Here is a 14392-nt window from a genome sequence, read left to right as displayed (position 1 = left end):
ACGTGCCCATGTTTCCACCGAGTCATTGTTGGGTAGTCAGTGGCAGTATCTGGTGATGTGAGCATTTCCTCAGAATTTCATGGGGTGATTTCCCTAGTGACCCAGTTTCCCAGCAGGAAGCTGCCTGACAAACTGTCCTGTTGACCACTTCCTCAATTCTGAAGTGTAGACCTAGCGGCTGTAGCCATTGTTAGGTGTATCTATCTTGGTGCCCCCCTTTACCCCATAACAACTGTGCTTATGTGACTGTCTCTGAAGGACTTTGCAGTCATAGTCATTCCCAGCAACCTTCATGGGGCATTTAAATGTTCAGTTGCCTTTTAAAATAAAAACCAGTCCAAAAGAACTCTACAGTAGCCAGTCTGGAGAGAGGACTCTGTAGCTAAGATCCCTGGAGGATCTTCCACAGGATATGGGTTCAATTTGTGGCACCCACATGGTGGCTCACTGTCTGTAACTATAGTTCCAGGGGATCTGGCCTGGTGCACACGCTTCAGGCCGGGCACTCAGTTATTTGTAATCTTGTTATAGAAGTTGTTTTGAAGTCATATGGATCAGCTGGGAATCAAATTTATTGGTACTACGTTGATTTAAACAGGTTTCAGAAAAAACAATTTTTTTTCCATGATAAAAAAAACCCACAAATCCAGTGCAGAGGAAAGTGGTGAGGCAAGAACAGGAACTTCGTGATTTCCTTACTGGTATTTGGCATTTCTTCTATGTGATATATTCATCATACACTTTCATTTTGCTTACTTAGGGGCCATAAAACAATTAAAGATCCTTTTCAAAGTTATAAAAGTTTTAGATGCAACATTTTAGCTGTATCTCAACTTGGGAAATTCCATTTTGTTTCAGGTTCCCCTTTGGGGCTTCTCCACTTCTGTTTGGTTGGGGGGGGGCACAGTGAGTGTTATTTTGCTTTTTTAAAATTCCAGCATAATATGTTTAAAAAAACAAAACCACCTCGATCCATGAAACAGAACTTGAGATTGTCAAGAGTTGTTGAAGCCAAGTAATAGAACGCGGTTCATTATGCATGTATGAACACACTCTGCAGATTCCGAGCCTTGTTTTCTTCTCTCAGGAGTATTTTACTATGGGTCTGTTACTCCATCCTGTTTATATCTCTGTGTAAAAGAAAAAAAATGAATCTACAGTTAATATTTGTATTATTCTTAAATTTCCCCTTTACTACTGTGTCTAGGCTTAAGGTCAAAAAACAGATTTCTCTTGGGTCATAGAGGGACGTACTTTTTAAATCTAGTCAAGATGTCCTACAACAGTAGGCAGAAGGTTCAGCAGAACAGGCAGTAACAAGGGCTCTTAGGAATGTAAAGTCCCTTCTCCTTTCATTTCAGACCTTTTTTCTTTCCCTCCTTCTTACCCCCCCCCCCCCCCCCCCCCCCCCCCGCCTCGAAAGAAAGCAAACAAATGAAAATGTGATCATTGGAACTTAAAAAAAAAAAAAGCAGCAGAAGCACTCTGCGGTTTTGCTGTTGCTGCTGGCTGGGGGGTGGGAGGGGTTTCACTCGTGTGCCTGTGTGGAAACCAGACAGTATCAGGTGTCGTCGCTGTCTGTCTTACTCCCTGAGACTCCCTAGCTAAACTTGAAGCTCACCATTGTTGGCATTGTTTAGCTAGGTTGGCAGGTCAGGGAACTCAGACTTTCTGTCTGTCCTCCTGGCTGCCCCTATCCTGAGGGCTGAAATCACAGGCCTGTGTAAGCACACCAGGCCACTTGCCTGTGTGCTAGAGATCTGAACGCAGGACCGCATGCTTCCATAGCAAACACTGGACATCCCTGAGCCGTCACCCTAGCCCCTCCAGGATTCTTTCTGGCCTGAAAATGGATGAATAGCCAAATATGTTTAGTTCATAATTCAGTATAGTTTCTTTGTACAGTCCCTGTGCTTGAATATCACCTACATCTGCCATTTGTATATGACCTTGATCTTGGGCAGAATATTAAATGTCTGTAAACCTCAGTGCCTCCGGCCACAGAAGATAAATTTTAAAATATTGTGAGATCCGTGAGGATTATACTGGCAGAAAATGCAAGTCACCGTGATCATTATTCCTTGTCCTTTCCTACCCATGGCAGTAGAATCTCTCAAAAGTGAGATATTTTTTCCCTTTATTAACCTGCTTTTCCTCTTTAAAACTTAAGTTTTTTCTGTTCTTTTTCCCCCTTCTTGATCTTTCTCTTCCCTGTTTGTTTTGCTTTAGGGTCTGCATGCTGGGCAACCGCACCCTTTCATCAAGACACCTTGACATTTGCTCTAAGACCAAGGACGTTAGCAACATGACAGTGCCATCAAAGCTATGGGGATTCTTCTGTAACTCAAGTCAGTTTTTTAATGCCACCTGTGATGAGTACTTTGTTCACAATAATGTCACCTCAATCCAAGGCATTCCTGGGCTGGCTAGTGGTATCATTACTGGTAAGTTAGAGTTCAATTAGACTCATTTTGATTTTTGTTGTTCCTTCTTTAAGGACAGTGAGGAAATAGGCTTTCCCATCTTAGGTTCTTTTTTGCCCCTCATTTTTTATTATATTAATTATGTATAACAACAAGTTTATTATTTTATACATGTATATTATGTATTTTGATCATACCAACACATACCCCCATTCTCTCATTTATTTAGGATTGCTCATAGGTTCATGGGTGATGTGTTGTTTATAGCCCTTACAGTGGCTACAGGACTGAAGAAAATGTCTCTCCCACCCATGTCAACCATTAGCTGGGTAAAAAGCCTCAGGGATGGGTGGGGTCACATGAGTGTGACCTCATGTGACAGGACATTGATAGAGCCAACCTTGTGACGATCTTGTGCAGGTGATCAGAGCAGCTGGGAGTTGAAGCGTGCAAGGGCCACGTCAGGAATCAGCATTGTGTTTCATGCCCTCCCTTCCTCTGGACTTTCCATTCTTCCAGTCCCCTGCCTTCAGTGTACCCTGAGCCTTGAAGGGGATGATACAGATATTTTTATGACAAAGCTTTAGTCAGTTATTCTTATCACTTTCGCCAGTCATTAATGAACCTCCACAGTTACCATCCATTGCCCACTGTAAAAAGAAATTTCCCCTACCAAAGCTGATAGCAGCAGTTACGTATAAGCTACACATAGTTTAGAAGGCAATTTGACAAGCCCAGCACGTCTATTAGCAAACATAGACAGTAGCTTCCCTGCTAGGCCAATGACCTAGACCTAAGTAGCGGTGATTATTGACTGCAGTGGGAAGGACTGAAGCCAGGGACTATTTCTGACAAGCCCCATGTGCTCTACCACTGAGCCGCTCCCAGCCCACTGTCTAAGACTCTTCTGTTGGGCTTGGCAGGGGTCCCTGTGCCTCAGCCTCCTGAGTACTGGGAGGATTATAGGCGTGCACCACCTTACCTAGCATATCTCTGCTTTTCTCTCAGGGAAATTTTCTGTATTTAGAGCTCCATTACAGAGTGCGTCTGTTACAATTTGCCTTCTTTTGAGAATAGAGGCAGATAAATGACTTTTTAGCCTAGGGTAAGATAAAATATTTTGTGAATATTTTTATTTTGCAATGTTCTTCAAGCTAATGTCTAACTCCTGGGCTTATACAGTCCTTCTGCTTCAGGCTCCTGACAAGCTGGGACCATAAGGATTTGCCTTCTTGTCTGACTCAATGTATCCTTGAAAAATTGCCAGTGATCTTCCTGCAGTGATAGCTAAAATAGAACTGTTTTAATGTCACCAGACACAGTTTTCCTAGCTCAGCTAAATTCCTGGAATTTATTCCTTAAATGGTGTCCTCTTAACTGTTGTCCACCAATTTCTTTGCCCATTAAGCAAGTTCATACTAAGAGGTTAAAAACTACTTTGCTATAACTTTTTAAAGTAGACTTTATATTTTATAACTAATTTAAAAATAGGCTTTTGGGGGCATTTTATTTTAGTCTGTTTAGCTTTCACAAATTTGTATTAGAAAGTTAACTGCATTTATTATACCAAAGCCTTTTATAAAATTATATTAGAACAAATGAGAAATAACATTGGTTTTATTCTATAATATTTAACATGTGTTCACGTTGAAGAACATGAACTAAGGGGCTGGAGTGGATGTAGGTACAGTACAGCCTAGCTTGTAAAAAGCTCTTGGGTCAGTCTCCAGGACAGTACTTATAACAGTAACTATTGGGGTTTCTGATTGAATGTTGTTTGGGTAAGAAATCATGTACTTATATTACTTCCATATTGCTTATATCCTTATATCCTCTCTCTTCCTCCCTTCCCACCCCCACCTCTCACACCTTTGCAGAAAACCTTTGGAGTAATTATTTACCAAAGGGTGAGATCATTGAGAAGCCATCAGCCAAGTCATCTGACGTCCTGGGCAGCTTAAACCATGAGTACGTCCTTGCTGATATCACCACCTCCTTCACTCTGCTGGTGGGGATCTTCTTTCCTTCTGTCACAGGTAAGCAGTGGCTGTTAGGTTTCAGAAGCCATCAGCCATAGGAGATAGACATATCCTCAGTGTTCTAAGTTTGCCCGTAGTCTTCAGTATCCATATGAACATCAAAGTACCCAGAAAGCCAAGAGGCTAACTTGGTGTTTCCCCTCACTAGGTATCATGGCTGGGTCAAACAGATCTGGAGATCTGAAAGATGCTCAGAAGTCCATTCCCATTGGAACCATCCTTGCCATCCTGACCACATCCTTTGTGTGTATCCTTTGAGTCGTGGTGGGATCATTCAGTAGAATTAGGACAATAAGTATTTTTACCTAATAATAATAATGCCCTGACTACTGCCTCACTAGCCAGATAGTTGCCCTGCTTCATACACGTCATTAAAGAAGGATTTTCTAGGATTAGTGAATAGCAGCTCAGTAAGTGAAAAGGGATCATCCTGAGGGTAGTTACTGTAGAAAGGTGAGGGATAACAACAATTTCCTTGACTGTCAGCATAACAGATTTAAGCAATGTTGTCCTTTTTGGCGCATGTATTGAAGGAGTTGTTCTCAGAGACAAGTAAGTATAAAACCATGTGTCTGTCTTCCATGACATCTGGTCACTCATCGTAGTGCCAACACAGATATACTCTCAAACCAGGCCAAGGTGTGAACCAGAACTAATAAAATAGAAAATGTATATATTTCTATATACATATATAAATGTCTCATGTATATATGAAAGTGATATATCTATATCTGTATCTATATATGACATACAGACAGACAAAGGAGGGTGTGTGTGTGTGTGTGTGTGTGTGTCAGAGGAATATATATCACTGAGCTTGTATCAAACCAATACTCTAGGTTTGATCCCAGCAATACAAAAAGCAAGGTTTAAAAAAGAGATTAAGATATATGTGCATAATTTAGCCTATGATAAGAAAATATTTTGTATCTTTTTTCTTTTGCAATGTTCCCCCAAGCTAACCTCAGATTTATGGGATTAAGAGTCCACCTGCCTCAGGCAGTAATTAATTAGTAAATAATGAGGACCAGTGCTATAAGATTTAACTAATATAAGTCTTCCCCTCAAAAGCCGTGATGTTGACTAAGTACTTTCCTGTACACCAAGAACGGCCAGGACACAGAGCGTAACAGCAGGGCGAGCGGAGCTGTGTGGTGTCTCCAGCCTCCGTTTACAGGGAGGCTCTGTCCACTCCCACTGGCATTCTAAATGGAAGTGGGATACTGATTGCCTTCGTGAAGACGCCTTAGTATTTACTGTTTCTTTTCTCTCGGAGGATACATTTTGTGAGATGTTTGTCAGATCTCTCCCTGAAACTTGATGATTCTTGTGTTTTCCACATCTTGGCTCATATCCTCACTCCACTCCCTGTTACAGTGGACTCTAGATATCGGTCCTAGCCTAGGAGTCTTCCCTCCTTTTCATCCGTCCTCCAAGTCTTTCCTAAGTCCTGTGAATGCTGTCCACTTCCCACTGTTCAGTGGTTCCATCACTTAGTACTGGGCTTCAGGGTTTTTTTCTCTCTTTATAATCACATAATAATTTCCTTTTGAGTTTTACCACCTTTTTCCATAATGCCACCAAGATGCTCTTTCTGTATACCTTTGTCTATGTTGTTTCCTTTGCTTCAGTTGGTTATTCCTACTTGGAAGACTCACTTCACCTCAAGATCAAGTGAAGGGTCTTCTCTCCCGTAGTTTTCCATCTTCACCCCAGAACAGAACCACTCCTCCTTTTGTCTACCCGCTATATTTGAACATTCTATGGGGTTCTCTTGCCATCCTGAATTGCAGCTCCTATTTTCATATTGTGTTCCCCTGATTGAGCTCTAGGATTCCTGATAGGCGGGAATCCAACACAGACGATTATAAATATTGTTGAGGCAAATAGGTACCAAAAAAATTGTGTGTGTTTGTCAATGTGTGTGTGTGTGTGTATTCCCTTCAAATAAAAGGAATCCAAATATCCATTAGAAGTAGAATGCATAAATTAACATTAATCCAGTTGTCAGCCATGAAGCCGTGGGAGTACATGAAGCACACAAAAATTTTGCAATTTTGAGAAATCAAACACAAAATGTATGTATATGTCTCAGAATATTACCAGCATATATAAATTTCTTACTTTGTTTTGCTTTTGTTTTTTATTTTTGTTTTTGTTTTTGAAACAGGGTTTCTCTGTATAACGGTCCTGGCTGTCCTGAAATTTGCTTTGTAGACCATGCTGGCCTCGTATTCATTGAAATCCACTTGACTCTGCCTCCAAAGTGCTGGGATTAAAGGTGTGCACCAACTCACCTGGCCATACATAGATTTCTTATTCCTATTCCCACACATCAGTCTTTATTTCCCTCAAGCACACACTGGTATGAGTTTTAATATTATGCCGTTTTACCTATTTCTTTTTTTTTTCTGTGTGTGTGTGTCTGTCTGTCTGTGTCTGTGTGTGTGTGCGTGTCTGTGTGTGTGTGTCTGTGTGCGTGTGTCTGTGTCTGTGTGTGTGCGTGTGTCTGTGTGTGGCACAACTGTAGCACACCTGCCTAAGGAGAATGTTGGGTGCCCTGCCCTCTCATTCTCTACCTTATTTCCTTGAAACAGGATCCCTCACTTACCCGAGCTAAAGTGGCAGCCAGAAAACTGTGACAGTCTACCCGTCTCTGCCTACAGAACTCCAGAGTTACAGCTGTACACACATCTATTTTATACCAGATTTTTATGTGGGTTCTGAGAATTTTAACTCAGTGCACTTACCTGGAAACATCTCCTCAGACTCTGTATTAGTTTTATATAATAAAACACATCAGTGTTCTTAAAATGTTTTAATATATTAATTTTTGCAGTTACTCGCTCTTAAGAATCTGCCTCTACGAAAAATATCTTATGTGTCAATATTTATTTATGTTCATAGAGATATTGATTATAGTATTTCATATAATAGAATATCAATAGTAGAATACTGAGTAATGTAAAAATTTTATAAGTAGATGGATCATGCAAAGTATGCATAATGCTAACTAACAAGTTAAGAGTATGGACCTCTTGAGGCGGGAGAGATGGCTTAGTGGTTAAGAGCATTGGCTGCCTTTGCAGAGGACCCAAGTTCAGTTCCCAGCATGTACGTGGCTGCTCACAGCTATCTGTAACTCCAGTTCCAGGACTTTTGACATCCTTTTCTAGCCTCTGCAGGCATCTGGCACGTGCATGGTACACAAACATTCGTGCAGACAAAATGAAAATTAATAGATATTCTTAAATTTTTGTGGACCTCCTCCTTGGTGTGTTTTTCTGCACTTTTCCAATTTCCACCCCAAAGCAGATTCACTGCCAATTAGAAAGAGAAATCTGTAAGTGAGACTTGGCTTGTTTTCTTACTGTACTGTTTTTTTTTTAATACAGATTATTAATCCCCCCCGCACACACACAGTGCGAAGCATTGAACCCAGGGCATCAGAAATACACCAAGCAGATGATGTGTTGTAATAGCTATACCCCCAGCCCAGTAACATTTTGTTTGTTTATTTTTTCTGTAGCTTTGGAGCCTGTCCTGGAAATTAGCTTTTGGCCTTGAACTCACAGAGATCCACCTGCTTCTGTCTCCTGAGTGCTGGGATTAAAGGCATGTGCCACCACCACCCAGCTTCCAGTAATTTCTTTTTAGACAGGATTTGCTGTGCATCCTGAGCTGATCTTGAACTCAGAATGTACCCTTGTCTGGCCAAACTCATAATTCTCCTGCCCCAGCACCCTGAGAGCTGGGGTTACAGGCGTGTTAATGCCTGCTGTTAGTGCGCTTTTATTAAACTGTGGACCTTTACATTTAGTATCATGTTTACCTCAGTTTGCATCTATAAAAATTATAAGCCTGAAATATTCACTCATGGTTATCATCCTATTTTTTCAAAGTTGTTTTCAGATAGAATTTCTCCACTGTTTATTTCTTTCCCAGATTTGGGGATGCTGTGAAAGGTAATTTGGTTGTCGGCACCTTATCTTGGCCATCCCCATGGGTGATTGTTATTGGCTCCTTCTTTTCAACGTGTGGGGCTGGACTTCAGAGCCTCACAGGTGCACCTAGGCTGCTCCAGGCTATTGCCAAGGACAACATCATACCATTCCTTAGGGTGAGTGACACTTTGTTGTGCCCTCTTTTTCCCAGGTTTTATAAAACATGTTATCGTTTTCAGCTTAACAAGTGGGAGATCATAAATGTTGAGAGATTTAGAATTTTAGTACGAGGCCCTCAGAATCCTTTGTATGTGTTTATATGTGATCGCTGTGAAGTTGTTCTTATTTTTCAGATGTCTGAAACTGGCACACTGGGTCACTGCCCCGTGCCTGATGTTTTCCCTCATCTGTACAGGTTTTTGGTCACAGCAAAGCCAATGGGGAACCTACCTGGGCCTTACTTCTAACTGCTGCCATAGCAGAGCTGGGGATTCTCATCGCCTCCCTGGATCTCGTTGCTCCAATTCTTTCAATGTAAGAGCCACTTACTCTCTTCAGCTGTGGTTGTTTAATGATATATAACTTGATTTCCATTAGTCATGTAAAAGGAGTAGTGATGACAGAGTTGACCAAACACAGACTTCACTTCCCTTCCAAAATCATTCCTGAGATGGGGCTGGAGAAATGGTTAATTGGTTAACAGCATGTATTGGATCTTCCAGAGGACCTAAGTTCAATTCCCAGCCCCCATGTAGATGGTTCACAACTGCCTGTAAGTCTAGCTCCAGGGGACCTGATACCTCTGACCTTTGTTGGCACTCATATGAACACACACACACACACACACACACACACACACACACACTTAAATCCTTAAAAGAATATTAGTTGGCCAGTGGTAGCACACACTTTTAATCCCAGCACTCGGAGGCAGAGGCAGGTGTATCTCTGTGAGTTTGAGGCCAGCCTGGTCTACAGAATGTGTTCCAGGATAGCCAGGGCTACACAGAAATCCTATTGCAAACCACTCCCCCCCCCCAAAAAAAAGGAAAGAGACAGACAGAGAGAGGGAAAAATGGAGGGAGAGAGGGAAGAGGGAGGGAGGGGAGGGAGGGAGGGAGGGAGGGAGGGAGGGAGAGAAAGCAAACAAAGAAAGCATACTTACTCCTGAGAACTTTCATGTATAAGGCTTTTATAAATGACTTAATTTAATGGGGAGTGTTCCTACCTATATAACTTCTAAAGTTACTTGTATCCGTCTCCTTTTCCTTTTACCTGTGACATTCTGATGACTAGCTGTGTGCCTGACACTGTAATAAGCTGGAAATGTAACGACATGTAAAGCCCATAGTCTCGAAGATCTGATGGTAGATAAGTGCAATGAATGGAGAGTGGCAAAGGTCAGCGCTGGGTGCCACGAGGGCACCTGAACAGGGAGGATTCCTGTAGACGTGACACCTGTGTCTTTTTTTTTTTAATTAATTTATTTATTTATTAAAGATTTCTGTCTCTTCCCCACCGCCGCCTCCCCTTTCCCTCCCCCTCCCCCAATCAAGTCCCCCTCCCTCGTCAGCCCAAAAAGCAATCAGGGTTCTCTGCCCTGTGGGAAGTCCAAGGACCTCCCACCTCCATCCAGGTCTAGTAAGGTGAGCATCCACGAAACTGCCTAGGCTCCCACGAAACCAATAGGTCCAGTAGAATCAAAAACCCGTTGCCATTGTTCTTGAGGTCTCAGTAGTCCTCCTTGTCCGCTATGTTCAGCAAGACCAGTTTTGACCCAGGCTTTTTCAGACCCAGGCCAGGTGGCCTTGGTGAGTTCCCGATAGAACATCCCCATTGTCTCAGTGTTTGGGTGCACCCCTCGCGGTCCTGAGTTCCTTGCTTGTGCTCTCTCTCCTTCTGCTCCTGATTTGGACCTTGAGATTTCAGTCCGGTGCTCCATTGTGGTTCTCTGTCTCTGTCTCCTTTCATCGCCTGATGACGTTTAATATTCAGGAGGATGCCTATATGATTTTCTTTGGGTTCTCCTTCTTATTTAGCTTCTCTAAGAACCCGAATGTCTTGAAGGCTGTCTGGTTATTTGCGAAGCAAAGGCGGCTGTTGTTAGTCTGCAGTTACAGGGATTCAGTGCCCTCTTCTGGCCTCTGCAGTCACTAAGCACAGTGTGCTGCACATACATATCTCAGGCAAGACACCATACACATAAAAATAAGTAAATCCCTACTTAGTATCATGGTGCAGACCTTTTCATTCCAGCTCAGGAAGCAGAGACAGAGAGATCTCTGGGAGTTTGATGCCAGTCTGGTCTATATATCTAGACAGTGAGTTTTAGGACAGCCAATGTTGCATAAATGAAATTCTGTTTCAAAAACCAATATAAAATAAAAGGTGGTGTGGGGGGGGGGGACGAGAAGAGGATAATGTTGAGCTGGAAATGGAAAAAAAGAAGTGCACTAGGGTGAAAGTACTAAAAAAGAAAATAAAGAAGTTCAGGGGGTTTGAAATAGGCAGAATCCTAGACCTGATAGGTGAATTTGGAGGGAGAATTAATAAGGAAGCAGAAATATGGATTTGCCCCTGAACATCTGGGTAAATAATGGTTGTACCAAACTTACCAAACTGGAGAGATGATTCAGTGGTTAAGATCACTGACTGCTCTTCCAGAGGACCTGAGTTCAATTCCCAGCACCTATGTGGCTTCTCAAAGTTTTCTGTAATTCCAGTTCCAGGGGACCTAGCACCCTCTTTTGTCCTCTATATACTAGAAGCACACATATGGTACACAGATACAGAAAAACAATCACACACATTAATTTTTTTTTAAAAAAAATTATTTTTGGCCATCAGCCCAAAGAGAGGATAGGAAGATGAACAGGTTTGCAAGGAAAATGTTTTCGGTTTCTTTACTTCCTGTTTGATAAATGGTTGGTGGTCTGTAAACAGAGTTTAGTAGCACAGAGGCCTCCAATTATTTAAAGTCATCCTAAAAGAATCACTTTAAAACAGTTCTTCTCACTGTTCTTATCCAAGGTTTTTCCTCATGTGTTACCTCTTTGTGAACTTGGCATGTGCCTTGCAGACATTACTCCGAACCCCCAACTGGAGGCCCCGATTCCGCTACTATCACTGGTGAGTCCTCATCTTGTTCCTCATCTTTTTAGAAATCTAGGATATTCTGGGTTATCAATAAAATCTTTTTATTTTTCAGCCGTTCCATACTATATTAATGTTCAGTTGTCAGTTGAATTTTCTTCTTTCCTATTCTTTTATAACTGTCTATATCACTTTATAATAACTGACAAGATCCACAGAACTATTAAGTTCTTACTTATAGGCTGCTTCATTTCTAAGGTTCAAACCTTCCCTTTGCACATCTGCTTTCTTATTTTCTCTTAGCTGAGCACTGGATTTCATCCCGTATCTCTACTTTTATAGTCTCATCAGTTTTCATTCTCACAGTTATCAGAATTTCATCTAGTAATTAAGAATGTGAACTGTGTAGTGAGGGCACCCGAGTCCTCAGTTCACCTTGATCCTTTTGAGCCCTGTAATATGCATGAGCACATGTAGCCTCATGAATTCTAATTCATGACAGGGAGTAATGCATCTAAAGTGCAGTGCTGGGGCACAGTACAGCTCTCAGTGAAAAGCTGTGGTACCACAGTAAAGTCTTGCCAGTCCTAAAGGAGCCATCCAAGGTTTTTGGCCACTATTTCATGTCTTTCCTGTGATCATATGATCATGTGGGTTTTTATGTTCAGGTGTGCCTGTTGCTATGTTGCTATTTTCTAACTTTCCTTACTCCTGGCTTCACTTACCAGTAACGGCCTGTGGTGTGACATTTATGTAGCACGAATGCATATCCTAACTGGGCTTAGCACCTCCCGTCCTCCTCCTAGCTTTAACATCAGTTAAAAGTTTGTGCTGATCTTAATCTCCAAATTAACTGTTCTTCTGTCGACACTTTAGCATTCATCACAGGGTTAGAATGTGACTGCACACGAAAGGGCTTCAGTGATACACTGTCTGCATAATTTATCTGCCCAAATCAGCCACTCGCTATAAAGAGCCAACAGCAGCTTCTCATCAGTGGACTCTGCACTTATGGGGAATTAAATGCCCATAAAAAATGTTAGGAGCCGGGCGGTGGTGGCACACGCCTTTAATCCCAGCACTCGGGAGGCAGAGGCAAGAGGATCTCTGGGAGTTCAAGGCCAGCCTGGTCTACAAGAGCTAGTACCAGGACAGGAACCAAAAAGCTACGGAGAAACCCTGTCTCGAAAATCCAAAAAAAAAAAAAAAAAATGTTAGGAATACTTCTATGAGAAAAATTTAACATCACGTTTCAGATTCTTGACTGTGTTCAGTCCCCACTTTTCCAAAGCTTATTAATTGTCCTTGTGGCTGATAACGCTGTTGCACCCCTCTTTATGTTTACTATCATCCAGCAGCAGGAAGCACCCTCTGTTACAGAAGGCACAGGGTCCACCCTGTATGGGCTAGGTGTGAAGGCTCAGTGATAGACGGCCTGCCTACATGTGCAAGGCATTGGGTTTGAGCCACAGCACCAGAAAGAAGGAAAGAGGCTATGGATATGATGTTTTTTTCCTAATAATTATTTTCATTGTATTTAGCAGAAGTTCTGTCTATAATTGACTGGAAATTTAAAAAAAATTTCCAATCCCCGCCACAGTACAGGAAGCATTTCCTAGAACTGTTATCTTTTCTTGCTACTTAGAAAGACACTTGTTGATCTGTATTTTTGTTTTCATTTTCTAGGGCCCTCTCTTTCATGGGAATGAGTATCTGTCTAGCTCTGATGTTCATTTCTTCCTGGTATTATGCCATTGTAGCTATGGTAATTGCTGGCATGATCTACAAGTACATTGAGTACCAAGGGTAAGTATAAATTTTACCTTGCCCACTGCTGAGAAGGTCAAGAATAACAGGTTTGTCCATGCATGGTGGCACACACCTGTAGTCACGGTACTCAGGAAGCTGAGGCAGGAAGATTGAAAACTGAAAGCCAACCTGAGCTGCATATCAAGATTCTCTCTCAACAAAAAACAAAAAGAAAAAAAAAAAGTGATGCAGAGCCTGAGATATTGATGGCTCAGTGGTTAAGAGAGTTTGGTTTCAAGAACTCCCCAGGCAGCTCACAACCACCTGCTAGTCCAGCCCCAGAGGATTCAACACTGATTTGGCCTCCAGAGATACCTGAACATTCATGAGCATTTCTATACAAAGATGTGTACACATAAATAAACTTTTAAAAGTACAGAACAAATGTAAACATCTTAGCTAAACTTTTCAAGCAAGGGATAGTCTGAAATGCAATTAATCCTGAATAGCATCCAAGCAACCAAAACCCCAGACAACCTCCAAACATGGGAATAAATTATATCATGACTCAGCAGATTACTTTGGACTTTCCATTATTTTCAAAATCACAATTACAAGTAATTTCTTAATCTGAATTTATATTCCACATAGTTGCTTTTGAATAGCTACATGGTGGGGGGTGACCCTGCCAGCCTGTGTTGTGGACCATCTGTGGTTTGGGATGGTCAGCCACGCAGGGGGTCCTCATGCTGATAAGGGCCAGTAGACAAAGCACAACCATGAGTCTTAGTCTTCTACCTTGTACATGTTTTACTGTGAGATTCGGAAAAGCCTGGGTTTTATTCCTTTGAACTTCTCACTGCAGTATAAACGGACTGCTCTCTTCTCCCCTCCCCCAGGGCTGAGAAGGAATGGGGCGATGGCATCCGCGGGCTGTCCCTCAGTGCTGCTCGCTTTGCTTTGCTCCGCCTGGAGGAAGGACCTCCTCACACTAAGAACTGGAGGTAAAGCGATCAGCAGACCTTAGTGGTATTTGCATACAGCTAAAGCACACAACAGTGCTCTCTTGATGACCAGATTAAGACTGTGTGGCTCAAAGGAACTGGTTTCCAGTTTTGAACTATCCAAAAATATGGCTGCCTTA

At 42.0% G+C, this 14392-nt stretch overlaps 1 protein-coding gene and 1 long non-coding RNA gene across 5 annotated transcripts in view; one reads left to right on the top strand and one right to left on the bottom strand.

Annotated features, from left to right (window-relative positions):
• Slc12a6 (solute carrier family 12 member 6) overlaps positions 1-14392 on the top strand; it is a 96162-nt gene that overhangs the window by 70671 nt on the left and 11099 nt on the right. For all 3 annotated transcript variants that reach the window (XM_050132084.1, XM_050132093.1, XM_050132102.1), the window contains 9 exons: positions 2230-2444; positions 4301-4459; positions 4611-4709; positions 4957-5014; positions 8408-8582; positions 8822-8940; positions 11437-11535; positions 13186-13305; positions 14148-14252. In XM_050132084.1, the coding sequence (XP_049988041.1) occupies positions 2230-2444; positions 4301-4459; positions 4611-4709; positions 4957-5014; positions 8408-8582; positions 8822-8940; positions 11437-11535; positions 13186-13305; positions 14148-14252 (1149 nt within the window). The remainder of the gene's footprint in view (positions 1-2229; positions 2445-4300; positions 4460-4610; positions 4710-4956; positions 5015-8407; positions 8583-8821; positions 8941-11436; positions 11536-13185; positions 13306-14147; positions 14253-14392) is intronic.
• LOC126494683 (uncharacterized) lies at positions 5-14138 on the bottom strand. 2 transcript variants are annotated; one of them, XR_007590048.1, is made up of 5 exons: positions 13323-14138; positions 8857-11167; positions 4325-4450; positions 2824-2968; positions 5-1130 (listed from the first exon to the last, which is right to left on the bottom strand). It is a non-coding gene; the product is annotated as an uncharacterized lncRNA (long non-coding RNA). The 2 variants fall into 2 exon arrangements; XR_007590049.1 differs by lacking the exon at positions 13323-14138 and having other exon boundaries at positions 8857-9082; positions 11022-11430.

This window comes from Alexandromys fortis, unplaced genomic scaffold (genome assembly GCF_014885135.2).
Source record: "Alexandromys fortis isolate MF-2015 unplaced genomic scaffold, M_Fortis_MF-2015_v1.1 scaffold_6, whole genome shotgun sequence".
NCBI classification, from domain to species: Eukaryota; Metazoa; Chordata; class Mammalia; order Rodentia; family Cricetidae; genus Alexandromys; species Alexandromys fortis.
The sequence above is the reverse complement of the archived record's forward strand: the minus strand, read 5'-3'. Positions and strand labels throughout refer to the sequence as shown.